The sequence below is a fragment of the Rhineura floridana genome, chromosome 13 (genome assembly GCF_030035675.1).
Source record: "Rhineura floridana isolate rRhiFlo1 chromosome 13, rRhiFlo1.hap2, whole genome shotgun sequence".
NCBI lineage: Eukaryota > Metazoa > Chordata > Lepidosauria > Squamata > Rhineuridae > Rhineura > Rhineura floridana.
Window position 1 is genome coordinate 28,809,761 of NC_084492.1, and position 16,960 is coordinate 28,826,720.

At 43.0% G+C, this 16,960-nt stretch overlaps 1 protein-coding gene across 2 annotated transcripts in view; it reads right to left on the reverse strand.

Annotated features, from left to right (window-relative positions):
- ZNF423 (zinc finger protein 423) overlaps positions 1-16,562 on the reverse strand; it is a 403,966-nt gene extending 387,404 nt beyond the window's left edge. Inside the window, exon 1 of one of the 2 annotated variants that reach the window (XM_061594187.1) lies at positions 16,543-16,562. In XM_061594187.1, coding sequence (XP_061450171.1) covers positions 16,543-16,549 — 7 coding nt within the window. In that variant the 5' untranslated portion in view covers positions 16,550-16,562. Of the gene's footprint in view, positions 1-14,968; positions 14,989-16,542 lie in introns of those variants that run through there. The other variant, XM_061594196.1, reaches the window with a different exon arrangement.
- Between the last annotated feature and the right edge of the window lie 398 nt (positions 16,563-16,960).

The following is a 16,960-nucleotide window of genomic DNA, read 5'->3' on the forward strand; positions in this document are numbered from 1 at the left end:
ACACACCAACAGCAGCCTGTATCCCACTGAGATAAATTACAAGATCTTGTGGTGGAAACAAGGAAACAGGTAAATATTCCTTCGATTATTTGTAAAACAAGATTGTTTACACAGCAATCCTATACCTACTTACCTGGGAATAAGCCCCATTGAACTCTATGGGACTTACTTTTTAGTTTGTATAATTGCTTTTGTATCATGTCTTTTCTGCAAAAAGATCCAGGTGGTAGACATGGTTCTCCACCTTTCCATTGTATCTTTGCAACAACCCTGCAAAGTGGGTTAGGTTGCTGGCCCAAGGTGAGCTTCATGCCCGAGTGGGGATTTGAACCCTGGTTTCCCAGTCCTCATCCAACCCGCTGACCACTACATCACATTAGCTCTATACATAACATTTTCTAGAATTCTTATGTACAGTAGGGCCCCACTCATATGACGGGCTATGTTCCAGACCCCTGCCTAAAAGCAAAACCCGCTGAAAAGCAGAACTCCATCAATAAAATGGTGCCCGGCGCCCAAAAACCACCGTAAAAGTGGAACAAGCGGCGTATGAGTGGGGCCTTACTCTAATTGAAAGCCGCCGTATTAGCAAAATGCCAAAAAGCGGGCCGCCAAAAAGCAGGGCACTACTGTATTCAGTGTATTGATTACCATGTTACAAAACGTCTCTAGATGACTTGCATATAAAATTTAAAAGCAACCATCAATATATGTATAAGATTGTGGTGTTAACAACCTATTACACCTTCAAAGACCAAAAATTCTTTCTGAATACCTGGGATTCTTTTCATTTTTAAAATTGCTTCATAGTTATGCATTTAATTTTATTTTTCTCCAAAATACTTTCACAAGAACACTAACAAAACATTTCACTGCAATTATAACTTTACTTCTTGGTGAAAGATTTTCTGCAAACTGTTGGGAGTCCTCAGTTTCAATCCTACACAGGTCTGGAACAGATATAATGTGGCCTGGTATTGTAGCCATAGATGATCAGGAGCACCCCTTGGGATGATGTAGCCGCCCCCGACTCACAGCTTTGTGTCCCTTCCTCCCCCTTGCTTGGGTATCTCACTCTTTCAATTTCAAAGTAATGATGGTTAACAAATAAGGAGGATCAATCTGTCAATTTCAAATTCCCTCAATTTCTTTTTTTCCCAATCTTAAATTTAGTTCTCCAAATTTCTGAAGCAATTTGCAAAATAAATAATTACATAATTAAATTCTCATGAAAATTCATCAGCATTTTAGAACAAAATTTTCCTAATACACACATATATTTTTATTTATTTTTATAACACACAAATAAAACACATTCAATGCTAATAAAGAAACAAAAGACAAAAATCATGGACCATACAATAAGACAAGCAACATAAATAAGTCAACAAAAAACACCAACAATAGTAATAACTATAAGCAGACAAGCATATACAATTAGGCACCAAAGAACATTCAAAAGATCACAACCTTGTGCCCCATAGCCAGGAAATAAGGCAGAACCGTTAATGATGAATTTGACCAATCCAAAATTGCCACTAAGAAGTCAGAGGCCACTAGGCCCAGCCATCACCATTAAGAAAAGTTAAGAGGGCCATCATGTTTCTTCATACTTATCCGATTTTATAGCCCCTGACTAAGGTTGCAGTCCAAAACGTGTCTGATCAGAAGTAAGTTGCTTTGGGTTCAATGGGACTTACTCCCAGGTAAGTGTGTATTGGATTGCAGCTTAAGTTTACTTTGCTGGCTGAGCTATACACACATTTTTTAAAATCAGGTTTTGACTTATATGCATGTTTTTGCAAGCAATCTTCCCTAATAAAAAACATTTTATATGTTATATTTTTTACTAATGCATGCATTTTAATGCGCACTTTTCTTAATATATATGCATTTTTATACATATTATTTGGTTGGAGAACTGCATTACAAAATTCAGAAAACTGTGAATTTGGAAGGATAACTGCATTTCGGGTTGTATATTGATTAGAGAAGTGCAAATTAACTAGTTACTAATAAGAATACAAACAACATCAAATTTCTACTCCATCCCTTATTAGCAAGATCCAATTAGCAAGATTTCCACATTGGATTTTGTTGTATTTTTTGCAAATCATGGTCAGTGTTCTTTGCAACTACAGTTTTCAAAGTGATTTGGAGCAGCAATGGCTGGCAAAAACCATGGTTTATACATAGTTTGGAAATGGGAAGAATGTCCAGAAGAAAGGAGATGTAGTACTGTCTGTAGGACACTTCTAATTTCTTCACCATGGTTATCTCCACACTAGTCCACAGAGTTAAACATGCATACATCCCTTGAAAATACTGTAATTACTAACAAGCAGGGGCGGGGTAGGGGGGCTCACAACAAAATGGTATTATTTTCAGGCCCTGAAGGAATGCTCCTGTACAGGTCTAGCCAGCTTGGAAGAGGAGCCTCAGAGCAGCTCTCCAAGGCTCTGCTGAGTGCCCCATCCTTCTGAAATCTTCCACTGCTGTGCTATGTAGTGATAAAGGGCACAGGATCAGGGCTGGCTGCTAGCCTTGAACCTAAGCACTTTATGCTACATAGCTGAAGACAGGGAGCTTTTTAACTTCATGGCGTGCCTCCCTCCCAATGCTATTTGGAATCATGTAACACTGATCCTTAAGAATCTTCACGGCTGCCTAGTACTTCCCATGTAGAATTTAAGGTATTTCTCCTGACCTATATAGACTTAGGCCCTCCGTGGCGCAGAGTGGTAAGCGGCGGTAACACAGCTGAAAGCTCTGCACATGGCCGGAGTTCGATTCCAATGGATGGAGGAGGTCGAATCTCCGGTAAAAGGGGTCGAGGTCCACTCAGCCTTCCATCCACCCGTGGTCGGTAAAATGAGTACCTGGCATATGCTGGGGGGTAAAGAAGGCCGGGGATGGAACTGGCAATCCCACCCCATATATACGGTCTGCCTAGTAAACGTCGCAAGACGTCACCCTAAGAGTCGGAAACAACTCACACTACAAGTGCGGCGACGCCTTCACCTTCATATAGACTTAGGACCTAAGTGCTGTTTAAAGTTCATTCCACAATTGCAAAAAAAGATCAGTCCTTTACAGAGCAATCCAACTTGCCCGAGGCTAGCAGGAGCGAAGCCGGTGGAGGCGGAGCTGGCGGAAGGGGCCGCCACATCCAGCGGCTGTTCAGAGGCCTCGTGGCAGGGAGGACGCTGGCTGCGCCGGCAGGGCATGGCGGAAGGAAAGAAAATACATGTTTCCTTCCACCACCCCCTTTCCTGGTGTACTGGCTGGAGTGACAGTGGGCTGAAAGAGGGAGCTAAATGGGATGTGGATATTGCTTAACTCCCCCCCCCCAGTCTCTCCTCTGACATGCCCCCTTTTGCAGGCCTTCTGCCAGCTCCTCTTACTCCGGGCTGGGCTTCTCTGGCAGACCTGTGGCTGAGCTGACCGGGTCCCAGCTCAGCTGCAGCTGAGTCAATGAGGGACTTATGCCAGGGTAGCCCAGCTGAGACAGGATCCAGATGAGGTCTGCCATATCCAATTCCCCTCAGCCCAGCATAAATCCCTTAGGATGGCAGCACTTACTCCCTGCCCATAGATACTAGGCAGCTGCCTTCACTGTATTGTTTTTAGCACCTGCCAAAAACGTTTTTGTTCCAGCAAACCTACCGGAACACACACAATCTTGATGTGTGGTTTTAATAAGTATGATTTATAATTTCTTGTTTTATTTTATTTTTTGAAAGTAGGTAACTTGTTTTTATTGGCATTTTAATGACTTTTGCCTATTGTTTATTGGCAACCTCTTAGAGATCTTTTGTTCTAGAAAGTGGTATATATATTTTATTTAATAAATAAAAGATACGCATCTGAAGGGACAGCCTGTCCTCATGTCATGCCGCCTGGATTGTTAGAACTGAAGGGGGAGGCCCCACCAGCATGGAAAATACATCAGGTGGTGACATGGGACACGGCCTTCTTGGTGGTGGCACAGCAATTATGGAATTGCCCGCCTCCAGAAGGACTACTGGTGCCAACACTGCTGGCATTTTGGCACCTATATATTTGTCTGGGCATTTGGATCTTAGCCTGCTGTTATAATTGGCTGTTTTATGCTGTAAAATATTTTAATTCATATATTGTTTTATCTGCTGGATTGTTTTGTTGTTTTACACTGTAACTCACCCTGAAATCACCTGAGAAATTAAGTAATCCTGTCCTCCAGGGAAACTATAACCTGTTAAGACATGCAAACGGTGCATATTTCCCTCTTCCATTTTATTTCTCTCCGCCAACAGACACCTTCACCATTTCATAGCTCAGCTGTCTTCAATCATAAACTCATTTGCTAGACTTCCATGTTTGTTTTCCTCCTCAGACAAGAAGTAAGAGATGCCCATGGAAAACAATGGGGAGAGCCAGGATTTTCGCATACGGCAGCAGCATGGCCCTCACTGCTACGGAAATAAAAAGCAGTAAGCAGCAAAGTTCTTCAGTGTAAATCCAGAAGTTCCCTCTCCAGAATTTTAATTGAATGACTCTAGAATTTCCTCATCTCTGTCCTTAATATTCTATAGGTCCTGGAAATCAATGGGGCAGGGATATTAAAAATATTTTCAATTACAAATGTATATACTTCTTCATATTCAGGAAGTTCCCTCAAGTATGTAGAAACCACCACCTTAGTTACGGGTGGCCCCATTTTGCTTCCAACCTGACAGGCAAGTGACCACTGGAGCTCAGTATGAGAATGAACAAGTGAGACCTGCAACAAAATGTTGCAGTGCAGCATGCACCTCTTCAGGATTCCAGCCAATCAGGCATAGTTTCCCTCGAGCATATTCCATTCTGTTCCTTCTCCTTGCAATTTTTCATTCCCCACCGCCACCAATAATCACTCAGCATCCCATGGCCACTGAGCATGCTCAGTCCTCATTGGCCTATGGGTAAGGGAGAGGGCTTGCCATTTAGGTTTCTTTCCTAAAGATTTTTGTACTTCAGCATATCTTCAAGTCCCTCTGAGCATGCCAATACAATACCTGCCTCTTGTTTATCACTGGCTCCGTTTCAGCTGCAAACCTGTCAGCACTTACCACCTGAGTTCCCTGTTAGAAGGAAAGATGGTGGTCATTATTTCTTGGGGTACCTAATAAAATATTATGTTTTAAAAGGGCATTTTTAAACATATTTTTATTAAATAGTTCAAGAAAAGAACAAATGTGAAGAGCAATGACATAAATAAGAAGAAATGTAGTGGGACCAGAGAGATGCTAAAACTATCAGGGAGAGGAAAAAGCATGCCTGCCCCCTGAAGTTAGTATCAAAACATCTGTCTGTAATGATCCAGTTGTAGACCCCGAGCCTTGAGTCATGGCTTTGCTGTAATATCTAAGGGTTAGACTTTTGTAGCGCAGGAGCAGATCCATGAACTAGTTTAATAAAAGGCTTTTGTTTTCAACCCATTTTGTTGTCTCTCAGGTGTCTTATATCTTCATTTATGAGAGTTTTAATAAAAAACACTATCTTGGCAGAAAGTAGAGCAACAAAGATTAAGTGCTATTGGAACTTCTGCATCCCCTGAAATGTTTGATTGCTTCCTTGCAGTGTTTTATCTATTTATTTTTAATTTCTGTACTACCCTTCAGTATCAAATGTTCTCAGGATGGCTTACACCGTAACGATAATACAGGCATAATAACAAGAACAGCAGATGGAAACTGGCAGCAGTCATTTTAAAAAGAACAATTAAGAGCCTGTGAAAATACAAAAAGTTCTTCGCCTCGCACTAGATAGCAAAATAGGCACCAGGTGAGCTTCCCCAGGGAAAGAATTCTGTCAATTGGATGGTACTACCAGGGCTGGCCCTACCATTAGACAGAGTGAGGCTGCATACACACCATACATTTAAAGCACATTCAAATAAATAAATAATTTCAAGCAAATAGTTTTCCCCAAATAATCCTGGGAACTGTAGTTTGCCCCTCACAGAACTACAATTCCCATCAGTCTTAACAAACTATAGTTCCCAAGCTTGTCAAATTTGTAGATGATACAAAATTGGGAGGGATAGCTAATACCCTGGAAGACTGAAACAAAATTCAAAGGGGTCTTGATAGGATGGAGCATTGGGCTGAAAACAACACCATGAAATTTAACCGGGATCAGTGCAAAGTTCTACAGCTAGGAAAAAGAAACCAAATGCACAGCTATAAGATACAGGATACTGGGCTCAGCAATACTACATGCGAGAGGGTTTTGGGATTGTTGTTGATCACAAGCTGAATATGAACGAACAGTGCAATGTGGCTGCAAAAAAGGCAAATGCTATTTCAGAACTTGGGAAAGTTACTTTTTTAAACTACAACTCCCATCAGCCCAATCCAGTGGCCATGCTGGCTAGGGCTGATGGGAGTTGTAGTTCAAAAAAGTAACTTTTCCAAGCTCTGGCTATTTTAGGCTGCATTCACAGAAGTATAGTTTCCAAATCTTGTGAAGTATTATTTCCCCTCTATTCAGCACTAGTTAGGCCTCATCTTGAGTACTGTGTCCAGTTCTGGACATTGCACTTTTAAGAAAGATGGAGACAAACTGGAACAGGTTCAGAGGAGGGTAACGAGGAGGGAAACAAAGCCCTATGTGGAGAGATTGAGAGAACTGGGCATTTTTAGCCTGGAGAAGAGAAGACCGAGGGGAGATAGGATAGCACTCTTCAAGTACTTGAAAGATTGCCACAGAGATCAGGGCCAGGATCTCTTCTCGATCGTCCCAGAGTGCAGGACATAGAATAATAGGCTCAAGTTACAGGAAGCCAGATTTTACCTGAACATCAGGAAAAACTTCCTAACTGTTAGAGTGGTACAACAATGGAACCAATTACCTAGGGAGCTGATGGGCTCTGAATTTCTCTGAATTTGGCAATGCAGTTCTCCAGCCAGGTCATATGTACAAAAATGTATATGCTAAGGTAAACTGGACATAAAAATGCATTTGAAAATGAAATACAAAAATAATTAGATCAGGGAAAATATAAACAGCAGGCAAAGATATGCTTTGTGAAAATGTGTATATTAGTCAAAATTGCACACACAAAAAGTGTATACTAGGAGAAATTCTCATCCAAAGGCTGATGGATTTTCATGAACACTTTAAAAACAATAATCGCAAACTGATGTGGAAGGGTGGGGTACTGGAATTAAGACTGGAAAAATTAGAAACTGAGAGAAGGTGTGTGTGTGTGAGAGTGTGTGTGTGAGAGTGTGTGTGTGAGAGTGTGTGTGTGTGTGTGTGAGAGAGAGAGAGAGAGAGAGATATGAAATCAGGCATCAGAGGAGCTGCTTTGGTCCCAGTAGCTCATAGTAGAGGAACCCAGATGGCCAACTCCAATTAATCAAGACTATTTTAAAAACATGATCAAGCCATTAATCAGCTAATTGTGCCAATTAATCACTTTACACATTCTGTCCCAAAGATAACGTGTTAACGGAGCTCATGACTCCTATTGAGATATTCACTGTGATTATAAGTACCCTGATCCTGCAGATCTGCACAAGAAAAAGCTGAGGGGTCAGGCTATAAGCAATCTGTACGTTATAGTTCAGTGTGACACAATATTGTCAGGAGTTAGGTTAGCCATGATGCTGGCAAGTGTGACCAATGCCTGTCCTGTTGAAAACCATTATCAGCCGGGGTCAGCAATTAATTCTCCCAGAAAGCCACTTGGAGAAACAAGCCAAGAGTGAGGGGCTCAAAGTAGTCACTAGGAAGTTCTGTTTTCACAGACATCACCTCAAGTGATGCTTGAGGAATTTGATCTTTATGGATCTTTATATGAAAGTACCTGATCCACACCTCTTGAACCAGGGATAGCCAGCGCGGTGCCCTCCAGATGTTTTGGACTACCAATCCCATCAGTACAGCTGACATGGTCGACGGTATGAGAGTTGGCATTTGGAGGGCACCAAGTGGGCTACTCATAGAGAGGTTGTTATGAGGGTAAAATGGAGTAACCCTGATCCATGTATGACACCCTGATCTCACTGACGCAAGGCTGGGGAACTTCTTGTTCTCTGGGTGTCAGGTCCCAGCCAGGAGAATTGTCATCAAAGGAAGACCAGGAGGCTCCAGTCTTGGACTACGCCTCGGATCAGGCTCCATCTAAATTTTTTTAAAAAAATTTAAGTGTTTTTAAATTTGTATATTTGTTTTTAATGTTTTTAATTGTTGTAAATAGGGTTGCCAGGCTCAGGGCCTGAGACTGATGTGCAGGTGTTCTTGCAACACTGTAATGGGAAAAACCACAAGGTGGAATTCTCCTTTTAAAGGTTGTGCAGGGGGAAGGGAGAATTCCACCTTGTGGTTTTTCCCATTACAGTGTTGCAAGAACACCTACACTTGGCTGAATTTCTCTTCTCCTAAAGATACAAGATCAGTCTCAGGCCCTGAACCTGGCAACCCTAGTTGTAAACCACCAAGAGAGCTTCGGCTATGGGCAGGTATACAAATGTAATAAACAATAACAATAACAACAACAACAACAATGTGAGGAGCCAGAGTCCTGTGATGAGACCAAAGAAGAGACATCTGCACCTGAGGCAAGTTTGACCTCTGACATTGAGACTGAACGGGTCCCATGTTGGGCTGTCACTGATAGGCATTACTACCTTGTGTTGTTTTCCATGAAGCCTGCAAGTTTTGGAGAAGTGTGAGAAGCAGCCTTATCTAGTATGGTCTGGGAAGCAAGGCCAGACAGTGGTTGTCATGGTAACGAGATAACAGCTTGGGAAAAAGTGCTTTTACCATTGCTGCTGTCTGCTGAGCTGTCTGTAGTAGTTTTGTACTTTGAACGTAGTAGAACTTCTCTCCTGCGGGGGGATCTTAAAGCCGCTGGCCTTAATGTCTGAATAAAGACTCTTACATGATTTAATGCCTCTGGAACGGTTTCTTGAGCAACTTAACTACAACGTAATGTATGCTGTTTCACACAACAACGCAGACACAATCCAACAGTGGTAGCAGAGGATGGTTCTGAACCACAGCGCATTACACGGTAGTAAGTTGCTGGTCTGAACGGCAGACGGAGTTCCAGAGAGGGCAGCTTGATTGATTGCACCAGACGGAGGTGAGCAACATGGCTGTAAACCTGTCTGGGGGAGGCTTGCCGATGGAAAGACTTAATGAGAAGAATTATGGCAGCTGGAAGCCGAGGATGAGGGCTTTGCTGATAAAAGAAGATTTATGGGAAGCTATTGAAGGTACACCCCCTGCACCCCTTTCAGCGGCTTGGATTAGGAATGATGAGCGGGCGCAGGCTTTTATACTTCTGACTCTATCCGACTCTCAACTGCTACACGTGAAAGATGTTACAAACGCCAAACAGATGTGGGACGTGTTGGCAGGCATTCACGTGCAACAGACTGCGGGATCTAGATTGTGTTTGGCATGGAAGCTGTATCAAATGCGCTTCACGGGTGAGTGCGACATGAGTGAGCATCTCACGGAATTCAGACGCCTGTTTGCTGAGTTGACAGACCGAGGCGTCGAACATTCTGAACTTCAGAAGACCTATCTGATCCTGGCTTCACTCAATGGAACGTGGAATAATATGGTCATGGCTTTTGAAGCCATGCCTGACGGAGGTTTGAACGTTGCGTTTATTGAGGAAAAACTGACCCAAGAATGGCAGCGGAGGCAGGAGGTGAAAAATGCCGTGCCCAGGGATAATAAACAGGAGCAGCAACAGAGGCTGAAGGCTTGTTTTGTGTGCAGAGACCGTCGACATCTCCAGCGCGATTGTCCAGTCAAGCGAAACTCCAGGGACGGAGGCTTGAAGCAAGGTAGTGTGAACTTTGTTTGTAAACAGAAGTCTAAAGACTTGGAACAAATTAACTTTATTGTCGACAGCGGAGCAAGCCATATACTAATTAAAGACAGGAGTCTGTTTTACACGTCTACTGATGAGCAGGATTTTGTTTTACTTGCTGATGGATCACGGAATTCCGTAAAAGCACGTGGTCTGATTAAATTTGACAAGCTTGGCATTATGACAGACTGTTTGTTCGTCCCGGACTTGGCTCATAATATTTTATCAGTTAGCAAACTGGTAAGTTGTAATTATTCAGTTTTGTTCCACAAAGACCAATGTTTTATAATGAGGGGGGCTGAAGTGTGCATGCAGGGAAGCCTTAATGATGATTCACAGTTTGTAATAAAGAGCAGTCAAGCAGGGTGTGCTGTGTTAAACGCTGAGGCACAGGTACATCAGGGCTGCGTCCATGAATGGCATCAAAGGCTGGGGCATGCAAACCTTGACAAGATTAAGAAAACCCCTTTGCACAGTGAAGGCATGCGTTTGAAAGACTGTGGTCAGTTAATGGATTGTGATTCTTGTAATCAAGCTAAAATGACTATTGCACCAATAAACCGGGAGGCTGAGAGAACCACAACAGCTCCCTACCAGCTAGTTCATGTTGGTTTAGCAGGGCCAATGACACACAAACACGAACACAATCACAACAGACATTTAAGCCAGATTTTGACATTAAAGTGGAAGGTACACAAATTCCTCTCAGAGATGCTTTGAATGAGCTCATTTCTGGAAAACGCAGATCAAAGAAACGAACAGCTGAGGAAATGGATGATCCTGGGCAAGCGGTGCCAAGTACAAGCACAGGCTTAAGCACAAATGGGGGGGCAGAGAGAGCAGAAGCTCTGGTTCCTTTACGACGCTCCATGAGAGAGAATATAGGCAGACCGCCTGACAGATTTACAGTGGGATTGATTACAAGCCCAGGAATGCATAAACAGGTTGAAATGGATCCTGAGACACTTTATGTTACATGTGTTGAACCAAAGTTTGATTGAATAAAGTTCTAACTGAATGTACTGAGATGTAATTCTGAACTGTACTGAACTGAAAAGGTATGATACAATGTATTGTAGAAATGTATTACTGTTTGACTATGTATTATGAAAATGTGTTTTATGTGTATATTGCAGTCTTAATGGAAACAGGGGGACTGTTGGGCTGTCACTGATAGGCATTACTACCTTGTGTTGTTTTCCATGAAGCCTGCAAGTTTTGGAGAAGTGTGAGAAGCAGCCTTATCTAGTATGGTCTGGGAAGCAAGGCCAGACAGTGGCTGTCATGGTAACGAGATAACAGCTTGGGAAAAAGTGCTTTTACCATTGCTGCTGTCTGCTGAGCTGTCTGTAGTAGTTTTGTACTTTGAACGTAGTAGAACTTCTCTCCTGCGGGGGGATCTTAAAGCCGCTGGCCTTAATGTCTGAATAAAGACTCTTACATGATTTAATGCCTCTGGAACGGTTTCTTGAGCAACTTAACTACAACGTAATATATGCTGTTTCACACAACAACGCAGACACAATCCAACATCCCAAGCCCAAGGAAGAGGTGTCACCTCAGACCCTAGGTGGAGACATGGCCCATTCAGAGGAATGCCGGACTGCAGGCCTGGAGTTCTCAGGAGTAAAGGTCTGGATGCAGGTGACTTATAGGAGTCAGCTGAGGTTTGGGGTGTTGTTCCAGCAGCTGCAGCATAAAAAAAACACCCAGTGCTAGGGTGGAAGAGCTGTTGGAATGATGTCTACACACCAGCTCTGGACCTGACCTGACCTGGCTATGGAGTTCCTGTTCACTCCAGACCTAACCCTGGATCTATCTCCTGTCTTGCCCTTGGTCTGCTCTGACCTTGCTTCTTGCCTGACTCCTTTATTGTTCTTGTAGACTCTGATTAAACTCTGACAGTGGACTGGCACTGGGTACTTCCATGGTGTTGCCCTTGTCTTTGTTATTAATGGGAAGTCTCCTGTCCCCTTAAGAGCCTGCTGAGAACAGGACACTGGATGTTGCTGGGCTCTGATGTCCCTGACCTTTGCCCATGCTGGCTAGGGCTGGTGGACTCTAGGTTCCATCATCTGGAGCACTACAGCTTAGGGATGGGGGAGAAATTTGATTCAGTGAGCATTTAAAGGTGAATGTACCTGATTCACACTTTCCAAAACCATACAAGAACCGAAAACACAGCCGTTCTTTGAAATTCACAATTCTCCATGTTTTGCCATGCAGTTATCCCGCCAAGTAATGTGTACAAAAATGCATTTACTGGCCTAAAGCGTGCATAAAATGCATCTATTAGTGAAAATAACATACAAAAATGCATTATATTAAAAGAAACTGCTCTGCAAAAACATGCATATTAGGCAAAATGGCATACAAATGTGTATATGAGGAGAAATTCACACTAAAATGCTGAAGAATTTTCATAAGGAGTTTTTTAAAAATCACAAATCGATGTGGCAGTGCAGAGAACTGGACCTAAGACTGGAAAAATGAGAAACAGGGAGAACGTGGCTACAGGTTCCCTGCATTAGAGGAGGGGTGGAATGCAAGTGTGATATTAATAACAACTACACCCCTGTTTAGGATCTGTCCCAACATTTCCTCTCCACTCAGTCCTGCCATCAGCGGAGGCTGGTTTATTAGGGCAAAGAAGGCACTGACCCACCAACCTCAGTCTGCCCTCGGCCAGCCCCCACCCTCCTGCCTTCTTAGTTCTAACCAGTCCAGGGGGTGATTGCCAGCCTGTTATCTCCCTCCTCCTTCATCTCAGTGTTGCCCATTGTAGAACTCAGCAGGGAGGAAGATGGGAAGAAAACACACTAATTTTCCCGCCTGTTCCAGTGCGTCTCCACCTCTCTTTTGAAAACAGGTGCACACAGCACTAGTCAAACTCCACCCTTTTTTACTGTTAAACCTGGTGGGAGCAGCTCGAGTGTTTGTTTTTAATTTGCTTCAAAGAGATTTCACAACTGATCAACACATTCCCCCTCCAGATGTGGCCAACAAGAACGCTTTGCTGTGGGCAACTAGTCTGCTCACAGCCCAAGTTGGCTCTGCAAGGAATGGCTTATCCACATGGGAGCATTACTTCATACTAAAGATGCTGGTTTTACCTCCACTTTCCATTTGCACCATCCACAGTAAAGGCTCCATTCCAGCTGCAAAAACGTTTTCTATTCACACTGAGGGGAAGGATCAATCATGTAGTTGCCTAATGACCATGCCCTATAATTTAACATTTCCACTCCCTCTGGTTGCTTGGCAACCGAGCATGCTACAGTGGGCTCCTTAAAAAAAATCCTGAAGTGCAAATATCTGTGTTTTCCCTGGTAGGATACAGCAGAAATACAAATATTTGTTTGAGCAGTGTCATGCTTTTGCACATAAGTTAGGGAGAGAAAGAAAACAAAGGCACTATTAAAACATAAAAATGCTAGCAGAATGGGGGAGAGCAGCCGAAAGTTGCTTCTCAGCCCTCTGGAAACAAAATCAACGGAGGGAGGAGGAGGGAGTGGGCGTGGAGGGGAGCTCTTGACACTCCCACGTAAAAGCATGGAGCACAGTGTCTGCAAGCACTAGAGGTACAGAATGAAAACATTTTTTCCTTCCCTTTTCGGATTATCAGAGGATTGGGTTAGTACGGATTTTCAGGGGGGAAATGGTCTGATAGCTTCTGTTTGTCATGTGAACCATGTGAATTAAAAGGACATGTGAGTAGCACTAAACACACAGTAAACCATTGTGTAGATGAACCCGAAGTATGGTCAAGCCTGGAGCCAGCACTGCTTATCTTCTTCTAGCTCTCCATTTTCTAGTTCTCCATTTGCAACTGCCTCTCCTTACAATTACAGAAAGCATGCATATACAAACATGCATCAAAATGTTAGCAGAAATAGGCCCTAAAATGCTGGTGAGTTTTCATGATAATATTTTTTAAAATTGCAAACTATGATGCGCCCACCAGCACCCCATATGCAGTTAAGGAGGAGAGTCCTGAGCTGAGTCTTTTCTGTATTTTGTCCTTGGATAGCTATAGTCACAACTTTTAGTATATGAATGGAAACTTGCAAGAAAAAAGGAAGTTATGGTTAAGTTGTAAGTGGGAGGGGAGAAGAGGTAATGAGGGGAATTGTTTACCTATTAGTTTATTCTTGGAAACTTTAACAAAATATATTTTTTAATTGAAAACTGATGCTTAAATGTGGGGAACTGAATTTCAGACTGAAAAAAATAAGAAAGTGAGAGAAATCACCAATGCTAGATTCGCCCATCCCTAGCCAGTGCACTGCCATGAAAGCATGACACCATTGTTGCGACAACATTGTATGCCTGCCACAAGCAGATGTACAAGCATAAATAGTGTGGAAGAACTTGGATCCCTACTTAGAATCCCAGAGTAGGTGGATTGTAATAGTAAATATCTTTCACGCGTCCAAGAATTTAAATGTTGTGAATAACTGTACACTGAAATGGAAGAATTGACACCTGGTTTTTATGACCAAACACTTGCTTGTTAAAGGATTTCCTTCATATTTTGTTTTCATCTGTGCGCAAAGTATCAACAATAGCAGTGCCCCCCTAGCAGGTTGCAAAATGCATGAATTCAGCTGATAGGCCAATGCCACAATGTGTTCAGTTGCAGAACAGCATTGTTCTTTAAGAACAGTAAAATATCTCAAGCGGGAAATGCAAAGGCTTTGTCAAGATAAACAAGATAAAGACAAGAGAAGGGCATTGGATGCCTTCCCCGTTTTTGGGGTGCTGGTGCTTTAAGGCCTCTGGCCGCTTCACACAAACAGATCATTAGCAGCCCGCATTTAAATCAAAACAAAAGCACTACAGCAAGAAGCAAGGAAGGCAGATCTGGACCCAGGGAAATAGAAATTAAGGTCCCTGGTGGTCTAGTGGTTAGGATTCGGCACTATCTGGATTCAATTCCTAGTCAAGGAAGAATTAATTTGGGGAAGATGCTCTGTTTGGAAAGAAGCAAGATAGTATCCCACCCCACTTTGAGCTGGCTGAGGTGAAGGACAAAATGGTGTCTCCCCCCCCTTCCCATTCCATGTTCAGAAACTGACTGGCAGTTGAACTTTAGGATAGAAACACACTCACTGTTCTGCCGGTTCCAGTTGTCTCCACCTCTGTCTTCTGAAAACGGGAGCACACAATGCTAGTCAAACCCACCCCTTTTTACTGTAAAACCTGGTGGGAGCAGCTTGAGTGCATTTTTTTTTAATTCAGCTTCAAAGGGATTTTGCAGCTGATTGGCAGATCAACCTGTTCCCCCTCCAGGTGTGGCTAATGGAAACACTTTGCTCTGGTGACTAGTGTGTTCACACCTTACTTGAGCATAGGGATGGATGAGAATTTCGATTCAGTTCACATTTCAAGCAAAATTTATCAAATTCACACTTTCCAAAGCAATATGAGAACCAAAACACAGCCATCCTTCGAAATTTGCATTTATTAAAATTTTGGGATGCAGTTCACCAACTAAACAACAATTATAAAAATGCATATATTAGGGGGAAGTGTGCATAAAAATGAATATATGCGTGAAATAACATGTAAAAAGGCATGATGTGATGAGAAATGACTTGCAAAAATGTGTGCCTTTGTCAAAACTGCCTACAAAAACGTGTTTATTGGAGAAATTCACACTAAACTGGTGAATTTTCATGAGGATTTAAAAAGAATCTCAGAGTGCCGCAGAAATGTAGAGAACTGAATTTAACATTAGAAAACTGAGAAACTGAGACAACCAAAACTGACAGATCTTTCCATCCCTACTTGCACATTGGCTATCTCCTCCACCACAGCTGAGGGCACAGGGCAACTGATGGCAACTGAAGGCAGCAGCCTAGTTTAGGGGGCACAGGGCACACACAGCTCTGTCCTCCAACCCCTCACCACCACTTCCTTCCTCCCAGTATGTGTTGCCTGAGGCATCCGCCTCACTCTGTCTAATAGCAAGGCCAGCCTTGCTGGTCTGGAGGAGGGTTAGAATGCAAGTCACTGTTCAAGTGGCGTGGGTGAATGTATGCATGAATCAATTTGAGTTTGTGGGAGGGAGGAAATGGGAAATGATCTGCTCTTTATTTTCTTGTTGTATATTCCTATACCCTCTTTTACAAATTGCAATGCAGGTTTTTGTGTGTATAAGCCAGAGAGGGCTTTGTTTTTTCTAACTCCTTCAACGTGAGGTTTGTCTGTTTGGCTGGGGCTGTCTGCTCAGTCTACAGAGGATTAGCCTTGTGCCCTTTGGCTTGGTGGCTGTAAGCAAGGAACTAATGTAGATCACAGATTCCTGTACATCTCCTACATTCCTAGGGTTCATTACCTATCACCCTGTTTTAGGATTTCTGCTTAGCCAGCTCTCATGCTTTAGCTTTGTGCCTCAGAGTTGTTATACAGAGAAAGTTTCCTCTAAAACCAGGAGAACCTTGAAAAAGAGTTAAGGTAACAGAGATTCAGTCCAGGCCTCTCCAAGTGGAATGTTAATGGTGGTCTTAAAGCAAGAATGCAGACATTTGCAGAGATCTGCCAAAATCCCTTGGCTGGCTTTCGGGGGTGGGAAGGGTCTCTGAACAGCTGTGAGGGTGAACAGATGTATAAGAGGAAAGGGATTCCTGTGCCTTTTGTAGCTTTCTAGAAGAGACGATTTCCACAGGTGTAGCTTTTCTTACCTGGCATGTTGAGCTGTACTATCGCTGCCCAAAATCCATTTACTACGCAAGCATAGGAAGCGGCCTTGTAAGTCACACTATTGGTCCATCTTGCTCAGTACTGTATACATCAGGAGTGGGAAACGTTTTCTGGCTGGCAGGCCAGATCCTTCTCCCTGACCCTCATGGGCCAAATTTAACAGGTGGGTGGGACCATCCATGTCAATCACCTGATGTCGCTATGATGTCAGGTGATGCTGGACTTTGAAGCCCAAATTGTTGGGACTTCAAAGCACAGTGCTGGGCTGTTTAAAGGCTCTTTCACACAGACCTGCACTGCTCTATAATCCTCCAAATACTGGAGGTTTAAAAAGCAGCATGGCACTGTTTGGAATAAAGCTTTCTAACAGCCCCATGGTGATCTTTAAAACCCTGGTTT